The sequence below is a fragment of the Pipistrellus hanaki genome (genome assembly GCF_964339955.1).
Source record: "Pipistrellus hanaki genome assembly, chromosome: 9".
NCBI lineage: Eukaryota > Metazoa > Chordata > Mammalia > Chiroptera > Vespertilionidae > Pipistrellus > Pipistrellus hanaki.
This window is the reverse complement of record NC_140511.1, coordinates 45,600,269-45,617,454: the sequence shown is the minus strand read 5'-3', so window position 1 is coordinate 45,617,454 and position 17,186 is coordinate 45,600,269. Positions and strand designations below refer to the sequence as shown.

Below are 17,186 nucleotides of genomic sequence, written 5' to 3'. Positions count from 1 at the left end.
GGGAGATCTCAGAATAGCAGTATCATCACCTGAGGATTTGTGAGACAACATATTATTGGGTCCCACCCGAAACCCACTGAATCAGAAATATTGGTGATGGAAATCAGCAATCTGTGCTTTTAAAAGCCCCCTAAAGTTTGATAATAGCCACTTCATTTTTTTTTCAACAGTGGTTATATAAATAAATCTATTATGGGGGCATTAGGATGCAAAATTATTGTCTTTTTTCTTTCAAAATTAGAGTCCATTTAGAGAATCCTATTCTTATTTGATAGGAAGTTATCTGTTGTTGAGTCAGTCCTTCTCTTATTATAATGGCACACAGGTGCTTGAGTTTCCTCACAAGTGACATTCATTGTTTTTGCAAAAATACTATAGACAATTATTTATGTGAAAATGACCTTATTCAAAAGTCTCTGTTAAAGGGTTAAGGCTATATCTATACAGGCAGCACTGAATGGAGGAAAATCACGTAACACCGTCATTACATGACAACTGGAAATGGCCAAAATTATCCTTTTTCCTCTGAGAACTGCTTTTCAGGTCTCATTCGCTTTGAATACAAGGCCCGACGGGATCTCCTAATGAGCTATTTTTTTTTTTCATCATCCTCTTTCCTTGCCCTCTGGAGAGTGGTGGCTGTGCTCAGAGTTCTTGGGTAATAAAAACAGAGTTTACATTTTCCCCTTATATAGTGTGAGAGCCTTGGTCCACTCTAACAAGAAGCCTTATATGTTGTGTATCAAGACAAAATACAGAAGGAGAAGCCAGAGTAGGCAGTAAGCCCCCTCCCAGGAACTAACATCAGCTCAACAATGACAACAACAATAAAAATAAACAGTGTTCCGTGAAACATGAGATAGGTAGATTCAAGATGTAACTTCCGAACAACAAGGTTCTGATTATCAAGAGAAGGGTGGCTGGTAGGAAGAACTTAATAGAACATTTCCAGGTAAGTTCCATTATAAATAATTAAAAATACCCACACCTCCCCTTCTTTTAATAAGATTGTTCTCTAGGTGAAGTCTGTCTGTAGCCCCCACAAATTCTGTTTAACTGGTATTTATTTGCTAGCCACCCTGCCACCTCTAACCCAGATACCTAAAAGTACTGCCTCACTTCTGAAAGTTGAGCAAGTTTAGAGAGGATGCAGAAAGTGAGGGAGAGAAAGATTTCAAGAATCAGGTTGATTCTTACATATTTTTTATATAATAGGAAACTATTAAGAATTGTAGTATCATGTTGCTTTTATTTTTTAAGATAATAAGGACACTCCATAGACAATAAGCCATGTATAGGCAAAAGAAAAGCAGAAAGAGCAGTGAGGAGGTTATTTCAGTATTCCAAGTGAAAAATAAAGGTGCTCTGGATAGAATTAGAGGTGTAAATGAGAAGAGTGGAAAGTACCACAAGAAGAGGAAAAGGCAATTAGGCAGGGGACAGTAGTATAATTGCTGAAAAAAAGTTTTGTGTATGGAAAGGAAATATGATTTGGTTCAGAAGCCGATCAGTAAACTTTAAATAAAAAGTGAGGCAGGATATTCTTTTTAATAGGAAGGTACAGTTTATGGGTACTGATACAATCAGTGCTGATGTTGGAGATGTAAGAAATGTATCTTTTAGTTTCTTCTGTGTGTGTGTGTGTGTGTGTGTGTGTGTGTGTGTGTGTGTGTGTATGTGTGTTTTAAATAAAAAAGAAAGGAAGATCACCTTCTGATTTTGAGGAGAGAGATGGGCATGCTAGGAGATAAAGACGAAAGATAGTAGCATGTCTACTAGTGTATGAATAAAAATGTTATATTTGCCTGACTATGATGAGAACCACTTAGGGACTGTGGTAAAACTAGAATCAATGGTTATGTTGCATGTTTCTTGGAAGTCTTGTTCAGCTGCTCCTGTCTAGATGTAAAGTAGACAGATTTGGGTTAAACAGGATTTGTTCCTTTACTATAGTAGTACAATTAAGGGAAAGAGGAACAAAGAAGTGGAGGGGGGAAAAAACACACACAAGAAAGTGATTGTAATGATAAAATACTAGATGCCCGAGGCACGAAATTTGTGCAAGAGTAGGCCTTCGCAGCCACAGAGGCTTCCTCAATCCCAGGACTGCAGCCCCAGCTTCATGCAAAAGGTCTTCTGGTCTAATTAGCATATTACCCTTTTATTATTATAGATGCTTTCTGTCCTAGTAAGGAGATAAGATGGTAACAGACAGGAAAAATTATATATATATATATGAAAGGGGGGGGAATCTGCTTAATTCATGATGAGTACTCTTAGGTAGCCCAGTGGACTGATTTGAGGTAAATCCTTCATGACTAAGGGAATTAATTTACACATTAGGACCAGTTGTAATAGAAAGGTACACGTGTCATGTAAAAAACTTCAGAGAACTGGCCAGGTGCATAGATGCTTAGCTTAATAGGTAGTGATATTTTTATTTGGACATTATATCTCTTATACTTTGTCCAAAAAGAGAGAGCCCCAGGGAGAAATAGAATTATGACCAGAGAGTGGATTCATGAAATAGGGGCAACCCATAAAAAGGAAGAAACTCGAAGAAGATTTTCCCCAATAGCTTAACACAAATGCAACAGGGATGAGGATTCATATTTCCTCTTTATCTAGGAAGCTTCTGAGTGAGAAAATACTGGTTTTTCTATAGGGTTCTTCTATTCTTTAACCAATAATAAAAAATATTTTGTCCTATTCTTACTCAGAACTCTAGAAAAAAAAATTTAAGCATAGAATTGCTGAACTGGGAGAGGAAAAAGTAAACCTCACACATACAGGGGCAAAAGCCTGAACATCATTCAAAAATGACGGTGAAAATAATACAGTGTTTTGATATAGTCCTAAAGCCCTATTGCACACTCTGGGACATCAGAGAGGTGTTTTTCCATCTTTCTCTGAGCCCCATCTTAGCAACTCATTAAATGCCAAACTGATAAAAGCAACCCACTACCTATGTCTCCCTGGCAGGTGTCTAAATTTAACAACCACCAACAGTTTCCACGATGCTCTTCTTCAACCATTCCAGCTATCTGACCTTTACTTTGATGGGCGTCCCTGGCTTAGAGTCACAGCACTTGTGGCTAGCTCTTCCATTCTCCTCCATGTTTTTTGCTATCCTCATTGGCAATGGTGCAATCCTCTTCCTGGAGGCTACAGAACCCACACTTCATGCACCAATGTACCTGCTCCTGGCCCTGCTGATGGTAGCTGACCTCATATCAACTCTGGCTCTGATGCCCAAGCTCCTCTGCCTCTTCTGGTTCAATGATCATGACATAACTTCCAATGCCTGTTTCACCCAGATGTTTTTCATCCATGGAGCATCGGTGGTACGATCAGCCCTACTTGTTGCAATGGCCTTTGACCGCTTTGTGGCTGTGTGTGAGCCATTACGCTACAACACAATTCTGAGCTACACCTTAGTTGGACGCCTAGGACTCATAGCTCTAGCGAAGGGTGTGATTATTGTCTTTCCCATGCCTCTTCTACTTCAAAGGTTGACCTTCTGCCATGTGATCATTCCTCACACCTACTGTGACCACATGGCTGTGGTAAAAATGGCCTGTGACCACACCAGACCTAATCGTATCTACGGGCTTTTTGCAATACTGCTAGTGGTGGGACTTGATTTGCTGCTTATTGGCTTCTCTTATGGTCTCATCTTGAAGGCTGTGGTACGCCTCAAGTCTCAAGGTGCTATCTTCAAAGCTCTCAACACCTGCTCGGCCCACTTCTTTGTCATCATTGTCACCTATGTGCCTGCACTCTTCTCCTCCCTTATTCACCGCATTGGTCTCAATATCCCACCTCAAGCCCACATTCTCCTTGCAAATCTTTACCTTCTTCTACCCTCAATGCTCAATCCCATCATCTATGGTATAAATATGAAGGAAATACGAGACAAGATGGTCAAATGTCTGTGAAGAGAACTTGCATAGTCTGTGGATCTACACAACAAATAGTGAGGGCAGCTGATGTCTTTGCCATATTTTGCATTGAAGGTGAGAACATGCAAAGAGACTTTATGCCTAACATTTATGATCAGCATGTCAGAATTTAGAGAAAAACTAATTTAAAAAATACTGAATATCTATTGTCATCAAACTATAATCTCAATTACAGAGAAGACATAGCATCCAAACCTTGGATAAGCAGATGATGACACTGGATAATAAAAACCATAAGAAAAGTTCAGAGCAATAACTAAGATTGGGTAGCTTTGTTCTGGGGGAGGAGGGAATGTAAGACTCCTATCTTATATTTTTCACATTTTATTAGGTCCAGAAGAAATGCCATCTGTTGAGGTGGCTCTGTGCTAGTTATTCTAGGTATCTATCTATATATAAAAGCCTAATATGCTAATTACTCCCCAACCATTCTTTTGACATTTGACCAGTCACTATGATGCATATTGAACCCAGGGGAGCAAAAACTCTGACCGTAGATTAGCTTGCTGTTCGGGTCCAGCCGATCAGGACTGGGCTAGATGGGCTGGACATGCCCTGGAGCCCATCTCCCATGGCCCCTCCCCAACCTCTAAAGTATTTTTTTTTAATGTGCATGAATCTGTGCACTGGGCCTCTAGTTTTTATATATAATAGACCATGGGATCATTTCAATTTTAACTCAATTTATGTAATAACATTCATTTTGCAATTCAAGTTACAAAAGCTCAATTTCTTTGTACCTTTCCCATAGTCAGTTAGTAATTGGCTAAGCCTGAATTTAAATAATAATATTTCTGATTATAAAATATATTTCCACTCTACATGTTGCCTAAAAGACAACCAAGAATGAAGAAGTTGTACAGCGAGACTAGGAAGAACATATAATAGAAATGGCTTTAATCATAAAACCATGGCAGTTATTTTGTGCCTACCTCATTCTAAATAATAAGAATTAGTTAAAGGTGTCTCTAGGTTTATACCTAAGCAGTTACCTTTTTCTAGTCATCCTGTTTTCAATGACCCACTCCACTCCCATCTAATCTCCACTCTTCTGAGATACATGTTGGCCTCTAGGAGTTGGCTTTAATAGAATATATTGCCCAATTTCCATTTTTTGGTTTGCCCAAGGGAGCTATGGATCCTCAAAGAAAATAATGTGAAGAATAATTAAACATAAAATAATTTTACTAGTGGAAATACCTATGTGAAAGAAACTAGGGAGACTGTCAGGCTAGGTAAGGAAAACCATCAGACTACAGTCCAAGTTTGACCCTGAGTGAATAAGAAAGAGAAAGTTGGGTGGAGGTGATCTAGATTTCTTAGAGCAACATAATTGGAGAGTCTTTGAACTAAAACGAGCAGGCTTTTTTTAAAAAAAAATCTCTTAAGTGTAGGTCTAACTCCTAGTAATTGGAGGGATATTGTCAGTTACAGCCTGGAAGTAGCTTCTGCAGGGCATGACTCTGGCAAACAATGGGAACCCTTAGGCAATTACAGTTACACTCCCTCTAGTACAAAGTCTGTTAGCCACTTTGTACTAAATCTCTAGTACAAACTCTGTAATCCACCCTTTGTACAGCACAAATCTATTTCTCTACCTGGGTTCAGAATATGACTTGCATATGATTTAAAAAATATATATTTTATTGATTTTTCACAGAGAGGAATGGAGAGAGATACAGTAGTTAGAAATATCGATGAGAGAGAAACATCGGATCAGCTGCCTCCTGCACACCCCCTACGGGGATGTGCCCGCAACCAAGATAACATGCCTTTGACTGGAATTGAACCTGGGACCTTTCAGTCTGCAGGCTCACACTTTATCCACTGAGCCAAACCGGTTTGGGCTTGATCTGATTTTTAGAGGCTTTTTTTTTTCCAGTTGGAAAACTCAGGAGAAAGGGTTAGTGGGATGAACTCTAATCATTGCCTATGCTGTTGATCTCAGGACTGCAACCAATATTCATTTTGTCCTTCACTATCCACTCTAAATTTCCCTCACCATTCACTATCACCAAGGCAGGTACCATGGTTTGCCTGGTTATATAACTCCAAACTTCATTCCTGAAATATCTAAACTCTTGGTAGTCATATTCTCAGTTTAGAATTACTCTACATCTTTATTTATAGTGGGCAAAGAAATACCAGTAAGTACCCAAGTAAGTCACCTAGTTGTACATGATTTCCGCCTACTGACATTTTGAAAGCCTTCCTATACCCTCCTGTTGATTAGGGTCACATACCTCCAAAATTATATTGGCAACAAACAGACTGATAAACTACTCAACTACAAACATGCTGCTATTTGTGAAAAATTAAGGATGACTAAGAGGCTGTAAATTAAGGATGACTAAGAGCCCAGAATCCAGAACCAAGAGCCCACAGAGTTGAGTTAGGAGCCATGAAGGATTATTTCTAGGACATAAAACCTAATTCAGTGAACTCCAGCTACTTTGCTTCCTCGATTTGTGGTAGTTCATTATTGAGCAATAGAAAACTAATATGTGTATTCAGTTCTATTCATTAAAAAAGTGAATTAATTCCTGGTCATCTAGCCTTATATTCTAACACCTTTGATCAAGCAAACTCAAAATTTAATTTCAGAGATTATCCCTGTCTCCCACCAATACATGCCAGCTATGTCCTGTAATTTTTCAGGGTTGTGTATTTTTTTTCTTGTAGGAATTCTAGAATGTACCTAGCTGTACTATACAGTGATTTAGCCCTATATATTAGCCTGAGAAAGAGTAAGAGGAGAGGAGGTATGTCATGGAATAGGGAAATCTGTTGTCATTGGGGGTAGATGCTTCTACAGCATCTTTGTCACAGAAGTAGTCTTGGAACTTTGCAGGGATATCTGCCTGTCCAGAAGGTCAAAAAAAGATTACTGACTCACCTTCAATAACATTTATCTGTTAATGCTCTGTTTCAGTTTTCAAGTTTCCATGTTTTCTCTACAAAGATCCTGATCTATACATAACAGACCTGTCTTTGCTGAATATTAAAACATCCTTGGACCCGGAGCAGCAGCTGCCAGGCTGGGAGCGGCCGGGCCGGGAACAGCCGGGCCCAGAGCAGCCGGGTCGGGTGCGGCCAGGCCCGGGGCAGCAGCTGCCATGCTGGGAGCGGCCAGGCCAGGAGCAGCCGGGCCCAGAGTAGCCGGGTCGGGTGCGGCCAGACCCGGAGCAGCAGCAGCCACACCCGGAGCAGCCAGGTCGGGAGCTGCAGTGGCCAGACCCGGAGCAGCTGGTTGTGGAACGAACCAGAGCAACAGAGGCCAGGCCCGGAGCAGCCAGGCCCGGAACAGCTCGCTCCTTGCCTGCCTCCACCCCAAGGCTGCCTCTCAGACATGGCTGGAAACTTTTGTGGGAACTTGAGGGTCTGCTGAATCAAATGAGGAAGGCTTAGATCTGGATGTGTTGAGTTAGTATAGCGCTGGGGTGTTGATCTGTGAGTGCCTTATGTGGGGCCTGGATGAGGTTGGTTGATCTATTTGGAAATGTCTTTTGTGTGAAGTGTATCCCTGGGCATGTGGAGGTATTATTGATTTGAGAAAATGCTAAGTAACTGATTTACTATCTGAAAAATTTAAAGTTCTGAAAGGTTAAGGTCTCTTGCCAAAAAGAGGTTTTAAAGCTAACACCTTAATTTTAATGGAGAAAGGGAATGACAAGCCCTTCCCACCCAGAACAGGTAATCCAATTCCAACCAGCAGCTATGTTTAAACAATGTGTCCATTTACACTTGAATGGCTACACCTTTTGATAGCCTAAGGGCAAGTTTACATGTAAACAAATTTGCTCTCAATTCCCAGGGCAGAAAAAAAAAACAAGGTTTAAAATTATTAGATTTTAAAATTTATTCTTAGAAGTGTAAAAGTTTATTAATTAAAACAACAACAACAACAACAACAAAAAAAAAAAAAAAAAAAAGGAGATTGAAAAAACCTGATGAACAATAATAGCGGTTCATTGTAGTAGAGTCGGCGATATGGGAGGGGAGTGGACTGACTGTTCTCTGGGAAAGGGAGGGAGGAAGAGATTGAACATAAACTGTGCACCTATGGATGAGGACAATGGGGGGTGGGGAGGGGGCAGAGGATGGGTGGGAACATGGTGGAAGGGGGAAGAAATGAGGAACCTTTGTAATAATATGAACAATAAAGATTGATTAAAAAAAAAAAAATCCTTGGAGCCCTCAGACTCCTGCCTGCCATTCAATTATATCTTTCCTTCCATTATTAGTGAGGAAGGTCTCTTTATATACTACCACCACTAAGGCTCTCTGGTTCTCCCTTTTAGCTACTAAATACTTGTTACTGACTCTCATCCTTCTACTAGTATAGAACATAAAGACAAGTTCCCAGTAACAAGTACATTCCTGTCATTGTTGGCACTACTTCCTCAATATTTTTCAAATTGTACTTAATACAAAATTTACCACCATTGGTAAAATATTTAGAAATGAAAATACTTACCTCTCCCCAGGTACTATCCTACCCCACCTACCAATCAGAAGAGCATTCTCTGCCTATCAGGCAGGAAGTAAATTAGTCCCAATTTTCTATCTTACCACTTGTACCACTCTCAGTGTCAATTTGTAATAGTCTCAGTTCTCGGCAAAGCAGATGCCAAGATGGAATTTAACAGGTAAGAATATTTTTGAAGTAATACCTGTATCAAAGAAAATAAAGAAGACTATCAGTATAGATTGAGAGAACAGTCAGACCATAATATATGTCTAACTCCAAGTTAAAAAATAGAGAAAAGGCTGAGTGAAAGTATCTTAGACTGCCATGCAAAGACAAATCAGCTGAACAAGATGCCTACCAAGATAGTGCATGACCCCAGGAAGTGGTCTTCCTTAACATCCTTGCCACACACAGTCATTGGTTAGGGGAATTCAATGTGAGACGTCACTTTGATGCAAATGTAACGATGAATTTCAAAATGCAGTGGTTAGGTCCTTCAGTCAATTGACACCCTATAGTAGGAGGTGTATAAGGCACATTCATATGGTCATCATAGGACACCAATAGAATTTGGAGGGCAATCTTAAAGGAAATTCCAAGTAACATACTGTCTCTCTCTGACTCCTGGACTCTTTTGAGGAAGGGTCAGAAAACTCTTTCTGTAAAGTGTCACATAGTAAACATTTTTGGCTTTGTGGGTAACCTGGTCTTTGCCACAACTAACCAACACTATCACTGTGGTGCTAGTAGCAGCAAAAATGATAGATAAACAAATGGTGTCTGTGTTCTAATAAAATTATATTTAACAAAACAAGCAATAAGTTGAATTTAGTCCACTGACCATAGTTTCCAACCCCTGCTCTAAGGCCACCCACAAAATTTTTTAAAAATAAAAATAAATCCAAATGTCAACCAATATAGGACTATAAAACAGTTTTTCAAAAAGAGAGAGAGGGATAAATCTATATGTAGTATCATGGGTGGCAGTTAATAATATTAAGTTAAATAATAAATTACAAAACAGTACCATAAACATGACTTTATTTTGTAGTAATAATACTAACAAAATTTGTTTGGGTAAGGAATAACTCTGAATACATGCCCAGAATTTCAGAATGTGAACTTATTTGGAAATAGTATCTTTTTATGCATAATGGAGAGGGGTTTTTTTTTCTATCTTTTATTGAATTTATTGAGGTGACATTGGTAATAAAATTATATAAGTTTCAGATATACAATTCTATAATACGTCATCTGTATATTATATTGTGTGTTCACCACCCTAAGTCAAGTCTCTTTTCATCACCATTTATCCTCCTTTAACCCCTCTTCTACCTCCCCCAAACTCCCTTTTCCTCTGTTAAACACCATACTCTTGTCTGTGTCTATGAGATTGTGTTTTGTTTGTTTGTTTTTTCCCGTTGCTTAATTCCTGAGTTCAGATAAGGTTATACTGAATTAGGGTGAAACCTAACACAGTGCCTGGAGTCTTTATACAAAGAAGAAGATTTGTACAGAAAGAATGATGTGAAGAGATATACCCAGAACATGCCACATAATGACAGAGTCAGAGGTTGGAGAACTGTGTCTTCAGGCTGAGGAAGAGGAAGAATTGTCATCAACCATCAAAAACCAGGAAAGAGGCAAAGAAAGTTTTCCCCCTACCCAAAACTTTCTGAGGGAGCGTGATCCTGCTGACAACTTGACAACTTGCAGCGTCCAGAACCATGAGAGAAAAAAAATTGTTTTAAGCTACCTAGTTTGTGATAGTTTCTTACATTAGCTCTAAGAAACTTAATACAATGTCAACTATTACCAGTCATTAGCTGAGTGGAATGTTTATATTATACCCTCATATTTTATTTTATTTCTATTTTTTTATTAATCCTCACCTGAAGATATTTTTCCATTGAGTTTTAGAGAGAGTGGAAGGGAGAGGGAGAGACAGAGAGAAACATTGATGTGAGAGAGACACATCAATTGGTTGCCTCCTTCACACACCCTGACCAGGACTAGGGAACTTGCAATGAAAGGTACATGCCCTTGACCAGAATTGAATCCGGGACCCTTCGGTCCACAGACCAATGCTCTGTGCACTGAGCAAAACTGGCTAGATCTATACCCTTTACATTTTAATCCTTACATTTCATGTGGTGTATTTTGGTGATTAGGCAAAAAGAACAACAATAAGAAAGTAAAAAGAAAATATATTTCCTTCCCTATAATTACATATTTACACTTCAATAATACTTGCCATATGCAGAAAAAAAGGTCAATGTAACAAGATGTTCATATGACCTTTTTAAACAACAAAAGCCTGGAACAACCATCTGTCCATTAATAGGTGACAACTGAAATAAATTTAACAAACATACAAAGAAATGCTAAGGAGGCATGAAAAATAATAAAATAGGTCTGTTTATGCTCATGTGGAACAGTTGCTAAGAGATGTTATTAAATAAATTAACAAAACACAAAATTATAATAATTTGTTCTTCTTTGTAGAATTAATAAAGTATCATTTAGTTTTGCCCAGAGAAGTTGTTTCTTGTTTAATTCTCACCTTATACTTTTTTTTCCCGTAAGACATGTAAAGCACCTATCTTATCTTAAGGTTGAATTTTTCTTATGTTCGTTTAGTAATTGGCTAAAAATTAAAATATTCTACCACCAAATTTATAGTGGTCCCCAGGCTGTAACTTGTTACATTAGACAATCCTGGAACACCACTTCAAAATACTCTTGCTTGGTCACATCTTATTCAGCCACTGTTATAGTGACCAGTTCAATGAAGGTGAAATCAGATCATGTATAGAACCTAGAGCTTCTTCCCATGGAGCTGCCCTAACTCCATGCCACAGGACACCCCTAGCAACCAGTGCATACACAACCCAGTAGTAAGGGAAAGTCAACACTTGATAGGCAGTACATGAGCCCCACATAATCAATAGAGTATGATTCTTTCATCCCCTGGGAAGGACAATTGTGAAATATTTCATAAGGTTCCTCTGAGGGTCCTGGCAGGGTTGGACACCAGTCTCCACTAGCAGCATAGAACTAGATTACAATTCCTTGCATTGACTTTTCTTCCTTCACAGTTTCACTTTGCCTGTTTATCACTCCCACTCTCTGTGATCACATTTTTAAATAAACTGCCAATAAGCAAGTTTTTGCCCTGTTTTGGGGGAAACTCTATTTTTGAGTTTCCAGTGCTGAACAACCTTCCCACAAACCCTATAATCTGGTCAGAGGTGTCACCTCCCTGTTCATTTATTAGGAGACATTTATATAACTAGCATTATATAATTATTTATACTCCATTTGGGGTGCTTGAGACCATTTAAAATTATACATAGATAATGGTGATAATAACTGTGAAGTAGACCCTATCATAATTCAATTTTGAAATACCCAACAGACAAGTGCAAGTGATTAAACCTAACCAAAATATGAAACATGTGAACATTTTTCTAGCTTTTGCATAGCTAGGAACAACTCTATAGACATGGAAAGAAAAATACTTAATATTAGTGTCATCTGTCACATTTCCAGCAAGCCCACAAGAGAGGAATCAAGCTCATCCATCAGTAGAATCAATCAACCATAGATTAATAACACCTTTGAAGAAGGAAAAAAGTCCAAGTCAGAAAGGACAGGCACAGTTAGTCTTTCTTCTTGCATTTTCTTTGATTTTCTTTAGGTCCCTCAATTTTCCCATAATTCATTGCTCCTTCCAGTGTTCCTGGCACAATTCCAACAACACATATTGTGTTTATGTGCAAATAGATCATTTTTAAAACTATCTAACCAAATAAAAAAGAAAAATTAAATAATTATGAAAGGTGGATAATATTTTCTGGCATATGAACTCTGTTTCTCTACATCAATCCCATTTGAATCAAATCTTTAAAAATCATTTTAAGATCTCAACACAATCCCCTTCACAATCTGATACTTATTGGTCAATTAAATGGTTCATCATAAAACATTTAGCTGAGTGAATTTTTTGTTATTATATCTTTATGGTGGGTTAAGTATCTACTCTTGGTATTCATTTCAGATAGGCAGCACATGAAATATCCCAGCTTTCTCTGACCTTATTAATGAATTATTCCATGAACTCGAGCCTTTCTTATTATATATCATATCAGGCACCACACTCTAGAGAAGTTTTGTTTATTTACTGTAGTTTAAATTTTTAAGTCTTTTTAAAATAATGATTATGTAGCTTTAAGTAGAGGTATCTTTTTTCACTACATTGTACCTTCATACATTAGTTCAACAATATGATGAATAACCCAAGATTCTTTCTGTTTTCAAACTTCATGCATTTTAAAATATTGGCCACTAAATCTCTAAACAGTGTCAAGAAGTGATAAACAATATCTTCTGAATTTAATGAAATCCCATATCAGGCACAGAATCTGAGTTTCACAAGCTGTTCCAAGAACTTACTCTTTCTTCTTTCTGGACTCCCAGAGAAATTGCCTTGCAGAGGTCTGTAGCCAAAGATTTTCAGTATAAATATGACTTTTATAACTATAACCACTAACAGAACATTCTCAGAGTTGTCTCTGTAAGAGATTCTCTCAAACACTGGAATTAGTTGAGACAAGCAGGACAGTTGACCCTAGGAGTTTTTACAAGTGGGAAATTAGTTTAAAATGCATATTAATCTTAGGAGCTTTCCATTTTTATTTTTCTTCTGAAATTTCTCTGGGAAGTAGAGATTATGTTTCTTTTCTATATTCTCTAGTTTACAAGGAAGCAACAAGTCATGTTGCCCAAATGCAAGGCTCTGACAGCAAGGATAATAATAATAATAATTAAAAAAAAGAGTTTAGATACAGTTTTGTACTTTTCATGTACCTTCTCCTCCCCATATTTAACCTTCACTTCCCACCTCCCCTTAAGTACACAAATACAGATACAGACCCAAACAGACACACAACTGGACTTGCCTGTGCTAAGTAGTGGGCAAGTTATTGTTTGTTCTTATGAACTGTCTGTAAGACAACATTTTACATGTTTTTGGAGTGTGTTGTTTAAAGTGCTTTTACATACATTTTCACATATAATTTTCCAATTACCATGACAGGTATGGAGAGCAGATGTTATTATTTTCCTTTTATAGTTGCCTGGCATTGGAATCAGTGAGATATAGTAGTCTTTTGTCTCTTAGCATCATTTTCAGATGATTCAGACAGTCAATCTGTCAATATGACAATTTCTACTACTAGCAAGGTCTTCCAGGAACTGCATCTACTTAACCTGCTTGTCTCATACCTACCATGCTCGATGATCAGTCAGGATTCTAACCATGGGTAATGGTCATGGGCTCCTTCCTGCAGCATATATGTTTGGTCACTTTTTCCTGAAACTCTTTGGTTTTCACTCCATAAATAATAGGATTGAGCATTGGAGGTACAAGGAAGTAGAGGTTGCCTAGAATGGTGTGGATGTGGGGTGGAATGCCCCGACCAAAGCGGTGAGTGAGAAAAGAGAAAAGCGAGGGAGTGTAAGAAATAAGCATGACACAGATGTGTGTGGTGCAGGTGTTAACTGCTTTGTGATGGGCTTCCTTTGAAGAGAGCCGCAATACAGCCCGGATGATTAGCACATAAGATGAGGCAATAGCTGAGATGTCTAGCCCAACAACCAACAAGGCCACCACTAGACCATATATCCTGTTGACTGTGGTGTCCACACACACCATCTTCACTACAGCCATGTGCTCACAGTAGGTGGTGGGGATGACACGATTGGCATGAAAGGGCATTTTCTGAAGGAGGATGGGCATTGGCATAATGAACAGGATGGCTCTGACTAAACTTACTAGGCCAATGAGCCCAATGCGACTATTGGACAGGATGGTGGCATAGCGCAGGGGCTCACAGATGGCCACATAGCGGTCAAAGGCCATGCTCATTAGGATGGCAGACTGCAGAGCAGAGATGGAGTGGATGAAAAACAGCTGGACCAGGCAGCCCTCATAACTGATCTTGCTCAGGCCAAACCAGAAAATGCAAAGCGCCTTGGGAATGGTGGTTGTGGACATGCCAAGATCTGTGAGGGCCAACATGCAGAGGAGCAGGAACATGGGCTTGTGCAGGGAGCGCTCTGTGGAGATGGTGAAGAGGATGGTGCAGTTCCCAAGGATGGTGAGGAAGTACATGGATGAGAAGGGGATAGATATCCATCTGTGTTTGTCCTCCATCCCAGGAATGCCTTGCAGAATGAAGAAAGAAGGATGGCCCTGGGAGGCATTGCAAATAGTCATGGTAGAACCCTCGTGAAGAGCCTGAGAGGAACAATGAAGAAACTGCATCAGTATCAGTTTAAGCAAAAATGAAGATTTTCAAAGTGGAAAACAAGAATTGGAATATTAACGTACATAAAAATAATTCTTAATTCATGATAGCATTATACTGCAGTATCATAGTAGTAAAACATGCTATTACAACATTAATATCTGAGACAATGTATTTTGATAATGTTTTATTGAAGACAAACAGATTCATTATGCATGAACAAAATAAACATTACATAAATAAGTATATATTTATAAAAGTGTATCCTCTTAAAAATATAACGAAGTATATAAAACAAAAATGGATAAAAATACAGAGTAATTGACAAAATATTACATATGCCTCTCAGCCGCCAAAGATCTAAAAGCTCAACAAGAGTTTTCATAAAATAAGATAACCTAAAATGTTTATAATAAAATTGTTCATCCACAAATTAAGTAATATACATTCAGAGAAGATAGGGGACTTGCGAAGAACTTTTTATTGTGAACTGTGCAATGATAACTGAAATTAAGCAGGTGGTGGGGTTTTGAGCTCCTGAACCTCAAAGAATAGGCTATCAGAATGTGAATACAAAGCCCACCCCCACCTAGAACCACTTACCTGAATGTGAGAGAGGGAAACTGGTATCAGATACCTTCAAAAGCGAGTGTGTAGGTGTGTCCACATGTGTGTAGGTATATCTTAGCAAATATTCATGTGGCTCTTAGAGAGTACACTAGTGGCCTGGCATCTCCTAGGTTTTAGGTACCCAAAATCCATGGAGTGGCCCTTTAAGTAACCTAAGTAAGGGCTCCCAGGGTGCCCAGAATTATCTCTTTGCTACTTCCTCCTTCCCCAAACACACACACAAGATACGACTACAATTATGTATAATATTGGCCCTGGAGTTTGTCCTGAGCTCCCAGAGGATAAGATTGGTTGACTTTAGTGATTCCAAGAATATGCCAGACTTTGCCAGTCCTGAGGAACCTAAGGAGAGAGAGAGTGAATTGTATGTAGCCTCTTCAGGATCTGGTAATTTGTGTATTCCAGAGCCCCTCATTCCTAAGTGAGAGCCAGGAATGGATTAACTCCATAGAAAGAGTAATCATGTTCATGGAGGCATCAGAAGTACAACCTATTCTGTTCTTAGCCTCAAGGTCTAGCTATTGCTAGTCTCTTTTTGATTTTCAGGCTTTAACTTTTTCAATTCACACCAACCCCTACCTCCAGTCTCTCAGACCTCAGCATCTCTTCAACTTCTGGGGCCAGATGTTGCCATATTTTTTTTCTCCTGGTTTGTTCAGAGGATTTAAGTGATTAAAGTTTGTCAAACAGTATTTTGCTAAGTTTATTCAAAATGTACAAGGCAGAGCAAAACAATCACAAAAAGATATGCAATCACTAAGAAGCAGGACTTAGCCAAATTCTAAATCCTGATGTAGTGCAAGTTCTGCCCAGACAGGCCCTATAGGGACTTTGTTCGGAGTTAGGTGTTAGTAAGAAAGGAATAGTGGCAGAGGGAGGTAAGTGGCAGAATAAGTGGTCTAGGCCCTAGGGCAATCAACACATCAACAGAAAAGGCCATAAAGAGGCAAGTACAGATACACCTGCTTATGGAGACATCCACAGAGCTTCCCCCTGCAGAAATAATACCATGCTCTAATAATAGGCAGAAATCTTGGTTACTGTCATCTTTTCTCTCTGTTCCAAGGTGGTCCTTAAGGTGATAATGATAGGGAACAACCAAAAATATACTCTCAATTTATGGACAGATTGTAGTTTTTTGCCTCAGCTCATGGAAAGAGAGCCTAGAATCAAGGTGAATCAGACAATAATGATTACCTCACTATAGGAAAAAAATAAAAGTTTCTTAACATAAACATATTTATATTTGCTCCAATACCTTTTACTCCTTGTCTCTGTAAATACCATACTCTATTATAATTAACTTCTTCTCTCCCTAGGTTGTGAATTTTCTGATTGGGTGCTGTGCCTTATTCACCTATGAAATTCAGAAGAAGATTAATGTCTTGTGTGGGGGATAGACTTATTATTTGCTTTTATTTATTTCAAGGTATCCAAAACAAACAAGCAAAGATACAAAAAACAAACAAACACATTTCTTATCAAAAGTGGCCTTCCTAAAGCACAAATGCCAACTCTGACTTTCCTAGGTTACCCTAAATAACAATATCAAAAAGCGTTGTGTTTGGGAAATTCTAATATACCCAAAGAGCTGATAAACGGGGTAAACAAAAGGTCAGACTGAGTCCACAATGGGCCAAAAATAATCCACATGTGAAGCTCATCACTCTTTGAATATCATGAAAAATGTAAAGGTCATCTGTCATGAGATAATTAGCTATGAAGGCTCATTTTTTGAAGTCATTCCTTTAGAAAATTGTGCTATGGTTTTCCCATTGATACCTATGCTTTACAATAAAACACACAGAAATC

The 17,186-nt window shown here is 38.6% G+C and overlaps 2 protein-coding genes across 2 annotated transcripts; one reads left to right on the top strand and one right to left on the bottom strand.

The window, feature by feature from the left end:
- Nucleotides 1-3,017: 3,017 nt before the first annotated feature.
- LOC311627786 (olfactory receptor 52P1-like) lies at nt 3,018-3,938 on the top strand (the record flags this gene model as incomplete). The annotated part of the gene is made up of 1 exon (XM_084894346.1): nt 3,018-3,938. One exon carries the CDS (start codon nt 3,018-3,020, stop codon nt 3,936-3,938), a length of 921 nt encoding a protein of 306 aa, XP_084750472.1.
- Nucleotides 3,939-13,747: 9,809 nt separating this feature from the next.
- Nucleotides 13,748-14,713, bottom strand: LOC311627539 (olfactory receptor 52P1-like; the record flags this gene model as incomplete). The annotated part of the gene is made up of 1 exon (XM_084894046.1): nt 13,748-14,713. The coding sequence occupies one exon, from the start codon at nt 14,711-14,713 to the stop codon at nt 13,748-13,750; it is 966 nt and encodes a 321-aa protein (XP_084750172.1).
- Between the last annotated feature and the right edge of the window lie 2,473 nt (nt 14,714-17,186).